The sequence below is a fragment of the Meleagris gallopavo genome, chromosome 1 (assembly GCF_905368555.1).
Source record: "Meleagris gallopavo chromosome 1, MGAL_WU_HG_1.1, whole genome shotgun sequence".
Classification (NCBI taxonomy): Eukaryota; Metazoa; Chordata; class Aves; order Galliformes; family Phasianidae; genus Meleagris; species Meleagris gallopavo.
In genome coordinates this window covers 48346938-48365090 of record NC_139404.1, presented here as the reverse complement: position 1 = coordinate 48365090, position 18153 = coordinate 48346938, and the positions used below count along the sequence as shown (strand labels likewise).

The 18153-nt window shown below is 37.3% G+C and overlaps 1 protein-coding gene across 3 annotated transcripts in view; it reads right to left on the bottom strand.

The window, feature by feature from the left end:
* Window positions 1-7164: 7164 nt before the first annotated feature.
* IFT56 (intraflagellar transport 56) overlaps window positions 7165-18153 on the bottom strand; it is a 44094-nt gene continuing 33105 nt past the window's right edge. For 2 of the 3 annotated variants that reach the window (XM_085225174.1, XM_019614400.3), the window contains 5 exons: window positions 16868-16951; window positions 15256-15325; window positions 13005-13111; window positions 9382-9515; window positions 7165-8158 (listed from right to left, as the gene is read on the bottom strand). In XM_085225174.1, coding sequence (XP_085081300.1) covers window positions 8047-8158; window positions 9382-9515; window positions 13005-13111; window positions 15256-15325; window positions 16868-16951 — 507 coding nt within the window. In that variant the 3' untranslated portion in view covers window positions 7165-8046. The remainder of the gene's footprint in view (window positions 8159-9381; window positions 9516-13004; window positions 13112-15255; window positions 15326-16867; window positions 16952-18153) is intronic. The other variant, XM_085225184.1, reaches the window with a different exon arrangement.

The following is an 18153-nucleotide window of genomic DNA, read 5'->3' as shown; positions in this document are numbered from 1 at the left end:
TTTTATCATCTACAGAATATTGTAATAAAATAGATAATTAAAAAAAAATTGTTAACTTAGAGGAACTTCAGAAAAAATTGAAAGCTTCAAAAGCTGAATTTACATGGAATAGCAGCATGAACCATGTTAGGAAGAAAAAAGAGTGAGAGAAAACAGAAAGAAGAACTGTATCTTGGACGAGGAAGAGCAAACTCCTCCTGAAGGGGTGGTGAGATATTAAGTTTTCTACCTAATGTTAAGCATCAGCTCTTAAGTGTGTTTTTACCAAGCAAAAGCTGGTAATTTTTTTCCTCAGATAACAGTAGCAAAGTCAATTCTAGCTAGTATTATAAGATGTAACAAGAGAAATGTTCTTATTTTTTTTATGTAATAGTTAATAATTGTTTCTACTTCTGCTGTTAAAACTCCTTGCTAGAACAAGCAAGCACCTTTCATCTTTAAGAAAGTACACTGCTTTTAGAAAGATTTCCTTAATAGCAGTAAGTCTTTCATGATTCATACCTGCTCATTTCACGGTGTAAAAACACCCACATATTTACTGAGATTGAGAGGGATTATGTGCTCAGAGTTGTCTCATCCTCCCCCCCCTCCCACCCTTCCACCCCCAGAGTTAAAGATGCTTGCTGAATGGGATACTTATCTGCAGTGAAAAGCCTGTTCCATCAGGCCAGCCCCCCTGGAGGCAGCGGAAGATTACCAGCCTGGCCGAAACTCGGGAGTCAGGTAATTGTTTTACCTTCTGTTATTGTCTGCTGGTTCTGTTCTTTCAGTAGTAATTAAAAACACACAAGTATCTATGAGTCACTATTTTAAGTAGCTACAGCACCCACCTGTAAAGCAAATAAGAACAATTGGCTTTTCATAGAATTCTCAACTGAAATGGTGGTTTTACACTCAAAGCAGTAGTAATACTGTTTAATGAGTTAAAAGGCTCTGGAAGTAATTCCCAGCAGTAGGAAAAGTAATGTGCCATAGATTTGCTCTTCCAAGAGCTGACCTTGGATGAGACAAATACCCTCACAGTGCCCATAGAAGTGGACTCAGTCACACCACAGGCAGCCTGGCCTTGCCTACTCACCAGCGTTGCATTTTCCTGTTTTTGTGAAATATTAATATTTTATTGATTATCAGAAAATGTTTCATTTATAAAACATTTATAAATATTGTAAAACGTTGTTTTAAAAGTACTGTCTATGTTCTGGAGACAACTATCAATCAATGTTCACTTCCCCAAAAAGCAAGATGACATTCTCTGTAGATCACAAAGTAACTTTCTAGGAATTGTTTGACATAGGCAGTAATATTTGGCTGTGACCCTGGAGGATTTTTTTCTTCTTTAGTTTCTCCTTTGGCTTTCGGACTGATTTTACAAAAATTCCAACATCCTTACCACCTCTTTTGGTGCCTCTCAGCACTTTGGAAACTGCTTTGCCTTACATCAAATTCTACATCTAAATAAGTGCACATTATTGCAGACAGCTGAAGATGATTGCATAAACAAATTACCATTTTTAACATTCATACAAGCCAGAAGTATTCTTTGCATGCGTGGTTCAGCATTTTCATACTTCCATGATTTTATTTCCAAGCCAAATTGCATTTAAAAAGCAAAGCACATTTTCATCTGCGGGAATTAACGACATACCAAGCTTGCAGATTCAACACAAAGCTGCTTTTGAGTTGCCACAGCATTAAAAATAGCATCTGAAAAATTACTTGTGAAAAGTGATTTTCCATACATGAATAATTTAAATGGACAAATGGAATTTTATTAAAGTCTGTTTTCTTACCACCTCAAGCTGTATTTTGAGAAGATGTGTGAAATTTAAAGACTTTTTAGAATATTAGGACAACAACGGCAATAGCAGTGAGAAGTTTAAGATCAGAGCAGCAGATACATACCAGAAATGCTTGTGAAAACAAGCTACATTTCAAATGTCATTTTCCTGGCCTAAACAGTATTCCTCCTTACACTGCTAAGTAATTATACAGTCAGATGTAACTTACTCTGAGTACTTATCTGATTACTTTGTCATGGTTCTAAGAGATTTTAAAGTTACTTCTCAGAGTCATACTCATTTGGAGTTATCCATAGGACTTAGCATATTTCACAAATCAGAACAAACGTTGAATGTTCCCTGGAAGTAGGGCAAGGAAAGCAGTGTTCAGAGGTGGGGTGAGGGGAAGAGGAGATATGTGGAAAGCTTTATGACTGTGCTGTAAGTCACATGGTAGCGGCTCAATGGAAAGGGAAAACACTTGATAGGGAAGGAGAACATGCAGAAATGAAAAGTGGATGCAGCAGCAGGACCTGTTTGAGAACAGCTAGCTGAATCGACTGCAAAATCGTGTAAAACGGGCTTTGGAAATGGTTTTGCTCTGACCTGAAAACAGCTCTTGTAGTGGGGAAAATCACGATAGTTTTATATAACTGAATTATTCCCAGTCTGTTTAGCAATGACTCAAGTTCAGAACTTGTGACCTCATGAATGAGTCAGACAAAAGTATGATTTAACTTACAGAATACTATTACTATGATAACCATCAATAACAGGAATATGCCTGACAGCTTAAGACCTGGTATAACAGATTTTGTAATTTAATTTTTCTGAAGTTTTCTTAGAAAAAGCTATCACATATAGATTAATGAGAAATATTTAAGTCATGGTAAATAAATTATTTGACTGGCTTGAAAAAGACGTGCTTCATCACATAATGGCTAACCACGTAACAGCCTCAACCTGAGTGTACACCCGCTGGTGAGAAGCAAGATTACCAGCAGCTTTGAAGCAGATGTGCATAATGATCCCACCATTCTTAAGAAACAAAAAATCAGATAAGAAATTCAGAGCTGTAGCATTACAATGTGGAATGTGACTGTTGGAACTGAAGCATGCTTCTTTTCTGGATGACTTAAGCCATCTCTACGTTAATACATGTATTATTAGAATGTTATTGCATACTGTGTAACTTTGCGTTGCTGTGTGTAGTTTTTTGCAGAACTGACCACGTGAAAGTTGCTTACTGTGATCAAGGAACAGATGGTGAGGTCTGAGGCTCATCACTCTTCTGTAGTTACAGGGCAGCTTAAGTGTGGTTTAAGGACTCCAAAACAGGCATACAACTCCTAGGTCCATACACATTCAGCTTGGAGATGATGACATAGGCACTATGCCACTTTTCAGTTAAAATTTAGCTGTATCTGAGAAGTGTTCAATCCATCCTGTACATTATTTTGACAGGAAATATGCTAAGATCCAGTTTTTGAAGAGTTAGTTGTAAAAGCATTTTAAAGACCATTACTTACTTCACTATATTTGTTATATTTAACTATCTTGAAAAATAATGTGGAACAGCTAAGCACAATAGTGTACAAATATGATCTGAAGCAGAAGTTCTCTTTTTACTTGAAGAATAAACTGAGTTTTCTTAAAAGACAAAGCTTTTACAAAAGATAGACTTTTATTTTTGAATCCATAAATAGGTGGTAGTAAAATTCAACAATTAAGCAAGTTCCTATAGGGAATTTAGGATCTGACTATTGCCCAGAGGTGTCAAATACCTGCTTTACCTGCTCATAATGAAAACAAAACTTTAATACCTACAAAACTCAGAAGGAAGACTATTTTGTGGTTGAGTGCAAAGAAAACAAGTAATATCCTTCAAATTCTGCAAGCAGCCTTAACCAATGGGACTCGGGATCTACCAGCTTTTCTAGAATGCTGTAAAATTAGTGTAACAAAGAACGAATGGGAAGATACGTGATTAATGGCATGGATTTTTTACAAGTTTAGCTGTGCAGCAGTTATACAAAAACAATTTATGCATTACTAATGTCATGTCACTCATTTAAAAGAATACAGTAATACAGTATCAGCAAAAAAGTGTGAATACAATTTTTGAGTACAATTTAGGAGAATAGTGAGCAACAGTATGAAAGAACATAGAATCACACAATCACAGAATCACAGAATTGTAGGGGTTGGAAGGGACCTCTAGAGATCATCGAGACCAACCCCCCTGCCAAAGCAGGTTCCCTACACCAGGTCGCACAGGTAGGCGTCCAGGCGAGACTTGAATATCTCCAGAGGAGACTCCACAACCTCCCTGGGCAGCCTGTTCCAGTGCTCCGTCACCCTCACCGTGAAGAAGTTCTTACGCACATTCGTGCGAAACTTCCTATGCTGCAGCTTATGTCCGTTTCCCCTCGTCCTGTCTCCACGTACCACTGAAAAGAGACTGGCCTCACCACTATGGCCGCCACACCTCAGATATTTGTAAACCTGGATCAGGTCCCCTCTCAGTCTTCTTTTCTCAAGGCTAAACAGACCCAGTTCACTTAGCCTTTCTTCATAGGGGAGATGCTCCAGGCCCTTCACCATCTTTGTGGCCCTCCGCTGGACTCTTTCCAAGAGATCCCTGTCTTTTTTGTACTGGGGAGCCCAGAACTGGACACAGTACTCCAGATGAGGCCTTACCAGGGCAGAGTAGAGGGGGAGGATCACCTCCCTCGACCTGCTGGACACGCTCTTTTTAATGCACCCCAGAATGCCATTGGCCTTTTTGGCCACGAGGGCACACTGCTGGCTCATGGCCAACCTGTCGTCCACCAGGACGCCCAGGTCCCTCTCTGCAGAGCTCCTCTCCAGCAGTTCATCCCCCAACATATTTAATATCTCATCCAGTGATAAACTAAGAGCCACAACAGCACTTAAAAAAAAAGTGCCACAAAACCATTTTGAAAAAAAAAAAAGTTGACAAACTCTGCCAGCTTTCCAGGCTGGAAAATATCCTTAAAAATTATTTTTACATTTTTTTTTAATCACTTGACCACTAACCCTATACAGGTAGGGGTACAATTGGTCAGTTAAAGATAGGGCTGATCTCCCTACCTGCAGGCTAGCTAGACATGGTCATTAACTATGTTTTCTCAAGACGCTTCTATCTTTTTTAGTCATTACACTGAGATTAAGAGTTCCTCCACTCAATCACTTCAGCAGTTTCAAGGTTGGTCATCCTGAATTAGATAGAAACACGTATTTGCTATATTCAAGGATAACGTACAAAAACTTGTACAAAGGCTAGTTCTTACTGACAACATTGCTGGCAAATATTTTCATGGAAAGTCAAGTTATGGGATTCAATACAAGGATTAGCAGATGAGATTTACCACCATGTAGTATGAGGATGTTGTGGTATAACCTGGCAGCAACTCAGCACCACATGGCCCTGAGCTCACTGCCTCCCAAGTGGGATAACTGGAAACAAAATAGAAGTTGTCAGATGAGATAAAAGCTATTTAATAAGACAGAAAAGGAAAATGGAAACAAAAATGCAATTATAGCAATATATACATATTTACAAGTTTATATGTATATATATATAGCCACAGTGCCATTACTCTCTACTTGAAAACCCACACCTGGCAACAACACAACTAACCAACAACCAACTCCCCACTGACTGACGCCCAGCAACCCTCTATAACTACACTGCAGTAATAAAAAGCATAGCTGTCCTCCCCTGTAGAATACTTGGATGTTACTGGCATGAGTGTTGAGGTATTATCAAGCTTATGATCATAATCTTTATTTATCAAGAATGGGTCAGCGCCCAACTGAAAGCAGTTACAATGTTTTTTCTCTGTCGTTGTTAATGCTATCATTGCTAATGCTGTACCTTCTTTCCAATCTCTATATCATATTTTCCATAATGAGATGGTTACTGAGAGTACAAAGAAATAGCTGTATTTTCCACATTCTTCCTTGTAATTCTAATGATGCAACCATTTCTTTTTGACTTAGTCACTCTCCAACTACTTTATCTGAAATACAGCTGTTTTCAATTTTATGTTCACTTGTTACTGACCCATTAAACTTACCAGTTTCCCTGACTCTGCACACACATTCTTCACTGCCTGCTAGTTTAATGTAGGTCCCTTTTGTTGTTATGGTTTTTTTGCACATCTCCCTTTGCTCCCAGCTTTCCTATTTAGTGACTCCTTAAATTCCTACATTTCAGGGAATTTGGAAATGGGCAGAGATCAAGTTCTGCTAACTACTACAGAAACAGCTTTAGATGTTTTCCATTCTCTCTCTGTATCAACTAAGGCAACTTCTATCACATTTTTGTTCCTGAACATACTTCTGTGGTAAACAAAACATCAATATTTCAGCACCTTTCTTCTGCATTTTAGTAGTACCTACATTTCTGTTCCATTACTAGTAGTTTTAAGTGGTAGGACAATACCTTAATGTATTGTCCTATTTTCTCACCACACAAAGCAAAAGCCTCCAGTCCCCAGTTCCTTACAACTTAAATGATAAATATTATCAGTCAATAAAATGTACTGTGCTAAAAAAACACATTCTTTAGCATATTAAATATAACTTTATAATTATAATGAACAAAGGCAACATTTTCAAAAACTTCTCCACTGATCACAGACAAAGAATTTTAAATGAATCCCTGAGCTCATATGCAACAATGCCAACACACTTCCTTCAGAAGTTTCATCCAACATGTACAATGGTCTGCAATGGATTTGGATGCTCTTCAGCTCTCCTGCAGGTTAACTTTCAATAAAGAGAGTAATTAGATGCATTTAACATCTGTTACAAAGCCACCAACATGATTTTTTGAAGCTTTGTATCAAGACTTAAAGTAGTATTCCTGATCTGTTTCCAAGTTAATTAAATTGTGAGGGAAGACAAAAATGCCTTTTCCAAGTGAAATGTGTTTTGTAACTGCTTTCAGGGAAAATACTTCATGCTCTTTTCACACCTTCTCTTTTGAATCAGTGTATTGTTGCCATGACTCTTGTGAAAGCCTCTATTATTGTTGCTTATCTATTCTCTGGATTCCAAGTAAATGCAGATAACCACAATGATCAGTGTATTTCCAGATATCTGAACGATGATAACCACAGTTTTTGCTTTAAGTGGTAAAAGACACTGATGTTATATGGCCGAGAACCATGTATGTTTCATAGAAACCCAGCTTCCTAATTTTCAGCTTCAAAATCATGGCCAAGGCCACTGGCTTGCCTTTGTATGACTACTGAACATGCATTTAACAACCAGACATAGATCTATCCTTTTCCACAGCTAAATGAATATACTATTTGAATTCCTTCAGCGTGAAGCAACACAGATCGACATTCAATTGTAGATTCAATTAAGAGCTTTAATCAAAGCACAGACAGCAGTGAATACCGCATCCAGACTCCCCTCCCTCCAAAAAAAAGATACAAAAATACTTCAGAAGTAATTTACAAATTTACAAATTGTAAATTTTACTTTTACAAGTAATATACAAATGTTTTTCACTGCAAACCATATAATACATTTCTGTGTTATAACTATTGTCTTCTTTTAGAATCATGTGTCCTGAATTGTTCTCCTCAGAATATATTAGAGTAATTACCTCAAAAGTATAATAAATTTATTTACAACTAGGGTAGTAAGTGCTGAAGAAAATTATTCTAAAGATTCAGCTCTGGTTCCTTTGAACATCAACAAAGCAAGATTAAATACTCAAGTCAGTCAAACCTCCATGCACTGAAATTGATGCTATCGTCATGCTTTGTTACTAACCTAGAGAGCAAATAAGCCAATTTGAATCTCAGTATTTGGGACTGATTAACCCTCATCTTCAGAATTAGCGTTTAGAGAGATAACAGCTCTTTCAGATATAAGTAAGAGACAATTTATCCAGAAAAGGACAGTGTTCAGAATGTAGTTGTATTTTTACCCTAAGCTGGTAGTATATAGAACTCTTTACATAGAAAAAAATATCAATAATGCTTTAATGAACAAAAACAAGAAGCAAACAAAAAAAATCCAACACAAAAACAAACAAAACCCAAAATTGCTGGCTGTTTTGCAGCTTCATTGAACGACACTGTTGCTCAGCTTGGTCAACCTGCTTCATGTCTGAAAGTCCTGCAAAGAAGGAAATACTCAGAATGCATGGGAGAAAACAAACCCCACGTATTATAGTCACACAGAAAGCAGTAACTGACTGTGTTCATTTTGTGGCATTGGTTTAGACAGGGACTCGGTTCTCCTTGGCCCACTTTTTCATGATGCGGATAATGTACTCCACTTGAGAATTACCAGTGCTTCTCAGGAGATGCAGTACTTCCCGCAGAGTCTCTCTACAAAGGTGAAAAGCAAAAATTTTAAATGCAGGTAAGAATAAACTGATAAAATGTACAAGCACTCACATCCAAACTGTTTTGTACAAGGTGGTTTGTAGGCAGAGAGATCCATTTATCTGCAGAGTAGAAACAGGCAAAAATGCACAATAGTTTAGATACTGAGGGAAAAAACCCAAAGTTGTGTATGCAGTTGCAACAGTGAGACTTTTCATATATAAATCCCTACTCTTACAAAATAGTTCTCTAGAAACAAAGCATTTTCCTTAATGCTTCTAACTTGCTAGTCTGAGTAAGGCAACATCTAGTCTAATGCTACCAAAGCACCTTACAACTTACTAATACGTAAATAGCGTGGAAACAAACATTACCAATAGGACAAATCGGTATGAAGCTGCAGTTTGCTAGCTACTTTACAACAAGAACTTGTGTTCATAAAGTAAAACAGGCAAGCTATGTATATTCCACTGCATCTATTGCAGCACTTGCCAAAAGGACACTTCAAGGGTGTACTGGTTAATGAAATTATTCCAGCACAGAAGGAAATACAAGGAATGTGTAGAAGCCAAGATACACACCTTCCAGTCATGTACAAAATGGCAACTTTGGCCAGGGGAGAACGGCCATCTAGCAACACAGCAGAATATCCACAAGAGAACAGTTCTTAAATACAGCCTCGCTGCTCTCTTTCTTCCATTCAGTGAAATGGACCAAAAGCAAAATTATCAATAACACAGATTGTTTCCTTTAAGCTTTCATCAAATAAGTATTCTTGACTGTCTCTCACTTAGTCATTGTTTAGAGAAACCACATCCTTCCTCAAGTGCTGAGTAACTGCTCTTATTTCTGTTGTATGAACCTTAAACTTTCACGGGATAGTTTTCCATTCTTAGGCCATCAGCATGAAATGAGGACTTTTCCCTCAGGACAAATATATTACATTTATAACTTAGCTCTTACTATTATAATGACCAGTATACTTCGGTTGCCGGCAATTAGGCATTCACTGATAAGACATTCTCTACCATATATTTTCTAACTGTTGTTGTGGAAGATGCAATTCATATTAATAATTTTATATGGAACCACTGGCCAGAGTTTCTATTCTCCAACAGGTCAATAAGTATTTGGAATAAATAACTGCTCCCAAAACTAAGATTAAGATTTTAGCTTATAGCTAATTGGAAATAGGAAAATTGCAAAAAAAAAAAAAGAACACTTACTTTGCCTCTCGGCCAGCTAAGATCATTTGAAAGACACCAACACAAGCACCTCTCTTGCCTTCCCAGTATTCAGGATTACTGTCCAGTCTCTCCAGGACATCAAATGCTTTGGCTGCATAGTAAAACTGACGCATCTGCACAAGAAGAGAATCACTGCATATTCCTGACTATATGACCATCTTTTGGAAGAGGATTAAAACTTTTGAGTTCAGCTTTCTGAAATCAGCAGTAAGCCATAGAAGCAATGTGCATTTATTCTTCCATTTTTCTTCTCACAGCAAGTGACAGAACAGGTACGTTTCAGTTCTATGTATGGAAATGGATGGTATTAACAGTATTGCTACGTCTTTGAAAATATAGACAAATTGCACTGTGAACTTCTATTAATTGGTTATGATCAGCACTGTTCTTCTTTCGATCATATACATTTAACAAAAGCTAATGGAACTTCTTACCCACTTTAACTTTTTCCCTCCAAATCAGCATTAACTTTAAAGTATGAGTTGCCCTATATACAGTAATATCTACTGTACCAAAGTCCTTGATACAACATCGACTCAAATTAGAATAACAGAATCATTAAGATTGAAAAAGACCTCTAAATTAATCAAGTCCAACCACCACTAGTCCAAAACAGTCCTACTATTTTAAAACACAACCTGTTTTTCTCACACAGAGATGGTCACAAAGATGGATCTGTATGTGTTTTGGGTTAAACTCAGAGCTAAATTTTACATTTCACTGTTACAGTACAGTATGAATTAAGATTTGGTGATTCTATACAAGAAAATTTTCTTAAGCATAGGAAAACTGACTATGTACCCTATCTTTTCTGCCTTAGACTCTCTGCTTGTAAGTGGGAACAAGAAGCAAGTTGGTTTGTAATAATCAGTAATAAAGGAACGATTGCAGTAATTGCAGCTTGTCAAGTCATTATAACTCATGTGAGCCTTATCTGTGACTGTGAATATTTTTCAGTTCAGCAAGCCAGAGTAGCAATGTTGTTTATGGCTAGCATCTTTCAAGAGGAGAACACGGAAGATAAACAGAGTACGATCTCCCATCCTTTGGTGGGTGGAAGCCTGTCTTTTTTTCTCAGCAGACGCAGGCTGTGGGAGTTACATTGGGATACTTAGAGAACTATAGGTACTGCAGAATGAGTAATAATTCCTTTTTTTCAGGCACATGGTAATGTTAACCACAGGTGACTGGCAAGCACTTAAATGAATGGGAATAAAGATAGTGAGTATAAACAGACAGCTCAGAATACACTGAACAGTGATCTCTGCAAAGTGGCATCTGATGTAGTTCCATTAAGCAGATACCAATTTAAAGTCCTATTTTCTACCTCACATAAAAGCAAGAATTGCTTCAATTCTTCCAAATTCTGTGCTGCTTCCTATATGAATGGATAGAATGGTATATTCTATGAAAAAAAAAGCTAGAAATTAGCCAGAAGTCTTGCACGCTAGATTCCTCAAGCAACTGCTATCAAAACAGACAGCAGTTGGGCATCTAGCTATATCTAGTCTCACATAGCTGTTAGCCTTGCTAAACCATATTCTTTCAGCATTCTGTTGAATGAAGCCTTGCATGACTGCTTAAGTTACAGCTATGATGCTGTTTGCAGACCGACCTCCAGTAAATATGATATTTCAGAAACAACTGGAGAATGTTACATAAATTCAACAATATATTGCAATTGCCAATTAGTGGGAGAAGTGGACACAGCTAATATTATAGAAAGACAAGTTATACTGCATTAATTACATAGCCTTTGAAATGAAATTCCTTGGTCATTTGTGGCCATGTGTAGCCATAAATACCCTGAAAAAATTTAGGCAATTTTTAAGAGCTCTAGATAAATCCAAAGCATGGAGCTGCCTCTTCTATAGTACACAATATGGTTTTGAGAAGAATTAAGTAGAAGTAATCAACTGATAAAAGTGAGACTTAATATGGCCTACAGACAAGTTTTACGTAAGATATGATTGTAAACTTGCATTGATAAATTGCAGCCAGGGGAGATACCAGAGGTGACAGCCACCTGTTTGAGCAAAAAAGGAGCAGATTGTGCATGACCGATCTGGTGGCTTTCTACAATGGAGTGACAGCACTGGTAGACAAAAGAAGGGAACTGATGTATCCCTGTCTTGGTCTTTGACAAGGTTCAACCTACCACAAGGCCAAGTGCAAACTGCTGATGCTCAGAAGGTTGGAACATCTCTCTTATAAAGAAAGGTTGAGGAAGATGGCTTATTTAGCCTGGAGAAGAGAAGGATCCATGGACACCTCACTGTGGCTTTCCAGTACGTGAGGGGAACTTAGAGACTGACTTTTTACATGGTCTGATAGCAATAGGACAAGGGGGAATGGCTTTTAACTAAAAGAGAGGAGATTTAGGTTAGCAGTTAGGCAGAAATTCTTTACTCAGACAGTGGAGAGGCACTGGCACAGGCTGCCCAGAGAAGCTGAGGGTGTCCCATCCCTGGAAGCATTCAAGGCCAGGCTGGATGGTGTCCTGGGCAGCCTGAGCTGGTGGATAGCAGCAGCTCTGCCCACAGTTAGCACAGCTAGGTTGGAACAGATGATCCTTAAGGTCCCTTCTATCTAAGCCATTCTATGGTGAATGAAATACTTAAAAGATGTGTTAAGAGAGGATCCTTTCTGTTTTAGAGGAATGCTTTCAAGATCACAAGGTAGATTTTCTGATTTACAGTTATGACTTGTTTAGGATTTTGAGAAATGTTACTTTGTCAGATGAAACAAAACTGCAAAAAAGAATGTTATAGAGAGTACGCAGGTATTGCTGCTCTTTGGAAAGCTTGGCTGAACTGAGAATTTTTGAAAGGTTTTCAACAAGACTCAGTTCACTGTCCTCCATGACAGCAAGTTTGGTCACTGTATTTCTAATAAGCCTACACTAATAGCAACTAACTCTTGTTCACTCACTTAAATTAGGAGTCTTCATTGAACCAATTCCTCAAGAATTGCATCTGTTCTGCTATTCTCACATCTGCCTTAAAGCAGTGAATTATTCTGTTTTCAATCACAGATAATTTTTTCTTTCTTCTATAGCACCATTTACAACCCTCTCAAACCAGCAGGTCTTTAACATCTCCACATTTATCCTGCAGACAAAGCTCACATTTTCTATTACACATTTTGCAGAACAGGCTCAAACTTGAATCCGAGCTAAGTCTCCTTGTGTAGAAACACCATCTGAAGAATTAGATATTAGGAATTGAGACAGACTTGTAATCAGCCTCCCATGTTCTCTTCACTACTAACATAGCATTTTATGAACTAGAAAGTGTGGAATAAACTATTGTTATCAATAGATCATGCAGTAGTTTGCTGATATTTTAGTTACTGGATTATCTACCAAGAAGACCCATAGGTTAAAATGCTGACTATTTACCTACATTAATAACCATACCCCTGTTATAAGTGGAAGTTCAATACTAATGACAAAGATGAGAAGAATTAATTAAAAAAAAAAAAATGCTGTTAATGCAATTGCCTAATTAACATGCTGTACAATAAATTCCAAAGCATCCAGATGCAAAATCATGGAAAAGCTCCGATCCAGCTTTTTTTTTTTTAAAAAAAAGAAGACTCACTTTGTAGCAATCATTTGCAATGAGCTGCAGTAGATTAAAGGACTCCCCTGAGGTCTCCATCTTCAGATAGAGCTTCCAGGCCAACTGTGGTTTCTTATTCATAATATCTGTAATAATGACAGAAGCTTGGGATCATTAAAAGAATATGCCATGCACAATACTCAGTGAAAAGGTGGAATAAATATTTCTGAATTTCATTCTCAATGTAAATGCATGCCTCACCCTGTAAGCATGAAGTTGGGAAGGGAAATGCATCCTTATCTTCTGCCTTCCTAGTGATAACAGCAATTCATCAGAGAACACAAATAATTATGGAGTATACATCTCACTTTGTATTTCATAGGTATGGCAACAAGCACAGCTCGTATGATTTCAGAAGTGAATAAGTAATAAAACAGAAAGTATTATTAAGTAGAAGATTTTTATGCAGGACAATTAACTGGGCAATCAATTTATATGTTGAAATCTAGAATTTTGTGTTCGTATGCACATAAAGATTTTAATTGGTGCTGAAATAAGGTCTTTGATAATTGGTGCCCACCTCAATCTAACAATGAATTCCCACAGTTCATGGAAAACCAAAAGACTGATAGATAGAATAAAATAAAAGCTTCTATGCCTACAGGCATAATAAAACGTGTCATTATGCATCTACTAGAAAAAAAATGTCTCCAAATTCCTGAGATTTCATCCTAGTTTTAAATTTTAATTTATGACTGGGAATTTTCATTGGCTTTCAAGCATAACTGTTCATACGCAATTTGAAATAAAAGAAACCAAATCTTCCATCTCAGCTATTGAAAATGTCTATTAGTACATTTGAATATAAAGAATTCTAAAAATTGATTTTATAAAGATAAGGACCATGCTGTTAATGTGAGGCTTATATTGTTACTTCTAGACACATTCAAGTACTAGGAGAAAAGAAAAGGAAGTATTTCTTTCTTTTTTGTGTCTTACCAGCTACTCACAGAGTAGATGGTTGCTTGTACATGGAGAACTTTGATGCTTTTTCAAAAGAGGGACTGTTTAGCTTTTCATATTTGTTCCCACTGTGCCAATACATATGTTGCAGTAGAATGAGTAGGAATCATCAACAATAAAGCCAATATAAAAACACAGGATGTTCTTATTTAGGAAGCAGTATAAAGTTTCATCAGCTCTGGATAACATAGGCAACAGCAAACAGCCAGGCCTTAATTTCCACATACAAACCCATCTACCTGGAGAAATGGACTACTGTGCTCATTCAATGGCTCTTTACCTCCTCTTCAGGAAGAATTTAATGTAAATGGAACAACAACTTCAAACAACAAAAAAATTATTGTCTACCTTCCAAAAAAGGAACATCTTCAATGCTTTCATTCCTTTGGAGATATTTCAGGATTGAATTGTGTATGATTCAAGACCTAATCGTACTCTGACATAAATGAATTAGAATGCTCTGTAATTTCCTTTCAGCTTTTATCCAGAAGGATATAATAGTAATTTATAAACTTGACACAAAAAGATCAGTATACTCATCAATGAACAGTTCCTTCTGCAAAAAATTCTAGAAGCTGTTTGGAATGAAAAATGAAAATTTTAAGATAGTTACAAAGAATATAGCACCTCTACTGAAACTTCAGAAGGAATTCAGAATGCTGAGGCACACCTGAGAGTAAATAGCAACTTTTATGAAATTGCCACAAAATTTATAATTGATATTATAGTGTTAATTCTACCTCTTGTAGAAAAGTTTGTGTATCAGAGTACTACACTTCCAGAGGTATGTCAAAGAACTACTGTAGCACAAAATCAAAGGCACGAACAGTCTACTGAACAAGCATGAATTCCCTTAGCCATGGGAGTACTGTCAACAAAACTGGAATTGTACAGACCCTTGTGTCTGACCCAGTATTGCTGCTTCTATTTTATGTTTTACTATCAATATTTTAAAGTTTTAATCCAGTCTTTCAAGACAGGAAATCCTCACTCAAGCAACTGAGTAGACAACTGAGAAGAAAAATGTTTGCTGGTTAGGACAAAACTGCATGGATGGAACCATAACAGCATTGAAGTTGTAACTGCTTAGTGAAGCCAGACATATGAAAAGTGTAATAACCACCCACACTATAATGAGTGCACAATCAGCTTTTCACTTTTAAAGTCCTGAATCCACCTACAACATTACATTCAATTAGGAAAGCGGATTGCCAAGACTGATGCAATAGAGGAGGATCTGTATTCTGTTGAGAGTAAAGTGACTCACAGCAGCGAGCCAGCCAGCTAAGGTAAACAAAATCATTCTTTATCTTCTCACTCTGGATCAAAAGGAACACCTGCAGGAAGAAGGAAAATAAAAGATTATATATATGCACATACTTTTAAACAAACACAAAGCAGACCTGCCTAGTTTCAACATGCAGGTAAGGCTTAAGCCGTGCAACAATGGCTTCATGAGAAGACTGAGTTTGCAACTGTAGTGCAGGGGCATATTGCTATGTTGGGTAGGTGGAGGACTGAAATAGTGCAATGCTTGTCAAGGGACTGCTGCAGCTTTGAAATGCCAAGCTGTGCAGAGGGTGTGGATTACTCTGAACAAGTGCCAGTAAGTGGCCATGAAACTCAAAAAGCACAAAGGAACACTGGGCCAGTGGGAGAAAGTATTTGGAACTTGTTTGTTTAGAAAGCAATGCATGCAATTTAATTAGCATCATCCTGAAATACCAGAAGTTTCACTATATATATATGAGTCTCTCTTCCCCATATGTGTCAGAGTTCATTTTAGGTGAGCAAGAAGCCTTTTCTTACCCTTTTGGTTTCAGTAAGGTTCTGAGGCAAAACATTAGTCTTTTGTAACTTATTTACATGCAAACACAGGCTTATTACATTCTGCATCTAAAGGGGTGTGTGTGGGAGAAGTGATGCATTTTAAGATGTACTCTGGCTTTATTCACAGAAGAAAAAAAAACAACTACGTATGCCTCTCTGCAGGTGTATCTGTGACTATACTGGTGATGCTTTTGAAAAAAAAAAAAAAATCGAAATATCTTTAAAGGAACAGATGTATATACTGAAATTGTGAGTTCCACAGACATAAAGAGCTCTGTTGTGAAGAGACTCAGAGAGTTAGAAAAAATTAGAAAGGAAAAAACCAAAAAACAAAACAAAACTAAACCTGTATGATTCACTCCAGACTATTTGTTTTATTTTTTCTAGTTTGTATTCTGATAGCCTTGTGGAAAACATAGCTTCCATCTTCATAATAGCTATTTGCTTCTGCATATATTTTAGCTGTAATTAAGTTTCTACAGCACATAGATAAAAAAAGTGCTCTGTGTAGAAGTTAATCTCTTCCAGCTGTATCTGGATGCTGCTGAATAAGATAGTGAGTACTTCCTCTTCTCCTCCCACATCTCCCCAAGGAAGAAAATGTGTTTTTTCTGTTGTTGCATGCTTTTTAAAAAAAAAAAATTCTAGGGACACCTAGCAGCTCTTAACTGCTGCTTATACAGTGTCTTTTACTCAGCATGCTCTTGTCAAGAACAATAGGACTGCCTGAGATCCCAGACAAAGTGTAGGAAATCTGATTAAAAAGACATTCTTTGATCAATTAGAGAGAGCTGCAAGCACTCTTATGACGCACGACAAGCAGCACGACTCTCCATGACTCTCCTCGTATTACAAGATTAGCAAGATAATCTTTTTTGAATAATGTTCACTGTGAGTTTCAGTTCCTTTATGAATGTTCCACACAGTCTAATTATTGTCAACCAAAATTAAGATGTAGATGGAAAAAAAAAAGAAGGAAAAAAAGGAAGAAAACAGGAGTACGTGGGAAACATTTCTATTGTTGTTTCTTAAAGAAAGTAAAAACATACCTCTTCAGCTTCACTAAAAAGGCCCATGGAAGCTTTGGCTTGGGCGTAGTTGAAGTTAAAAGTGTCATCATTGTAAAAGTAACTCTGGGAAAAAAAAGCCACACAGAAAGAAAGAAAAAAACTCAAATAGTGTAATAAGATTAAAAATAACATCCCACCCCAACTCTGAGTCAACAACAATCAAGAACAACAGGAAGGAAAAAGAAAAACCCACATTATGAACATACAACATAAGCAGTGGGTACAAAATTATGGACTGGATTTCCATCCTATATTTGTGACTACAAACATAGCCGGAACATTCCACAGTATTAACCATGAGATATCTGGAAAATACTCCATGCTCTAAATTGCAGTGGCAGCTTTTATGGGCGTAATTTTCACTTTGGTCATGTGAAGACATGCTGTGCTGCCATGCTCTCTTTCACCTCCCAAGCACTTACTTCACCACAAGAGCAGTAAATAGGTAGCTGGCTCCCTAAAGGCTTACGGAGATGAACAGTTTGTTTTTCCAAGACTACTCAAGAAGTTCAACAAGACATCCTGTGGATCTGGTTATGTGACAGATGCTAATCTGAAACACTGGATCACATGAAAGAGGTGGAGCTGCAGTGCCGGGCTGTAGCCAGAGAGCATACGTTGTAATAGGGCTTTCCTAAGCTCAAGACTTGCTTACAGGGCACCCTTCTCTTAGTGCGATACTAAGCTGTTCTATCCTGTGGTATCAGACAGGACACACTTGGTTAATGAGAGATCAGGTTGCACCTCTTCTGAAACACTGCATGGGCCAAAGCAGGAAATAAAATTCTAGATACAGATTAGCCTGATGTTTGGATTTGACCCAAAGAGCTTAGATTTGATCATAGTCAGATGTCCAGATTAAAGTATAATTAAAATGACCAAAGTTAGCTGAGGATATTCTGCATTCAGTACTGTCACCACACTGCCTCACAGGCAGATCTGGTACAGGTAAACTAGATCACAATACCATAGCAACAAGCATGAATGAGACTGTGGATCTCTGCCAAGCAGAAGTACAGTGCTTGTGAAAGAACCTAGGAAAAAATGAGGATGGTTTATCCAGTGTCCATAGTTATCACAAGGAAAGCTTTCTGGGTACACAATAGCAAATTGCGTGGAAAAATAATGTTTTTCCTTATATAGCATCTATAAGAGAAACAGCGTGTATTAGGAAGACTGGTTTTTAGCTAACTTCGGTTTGCTCCCTCATTAAGAGTGAGGAGGAAGTGAAAAGCATAGCTAGGACTGTATAAAGATATGTAAAG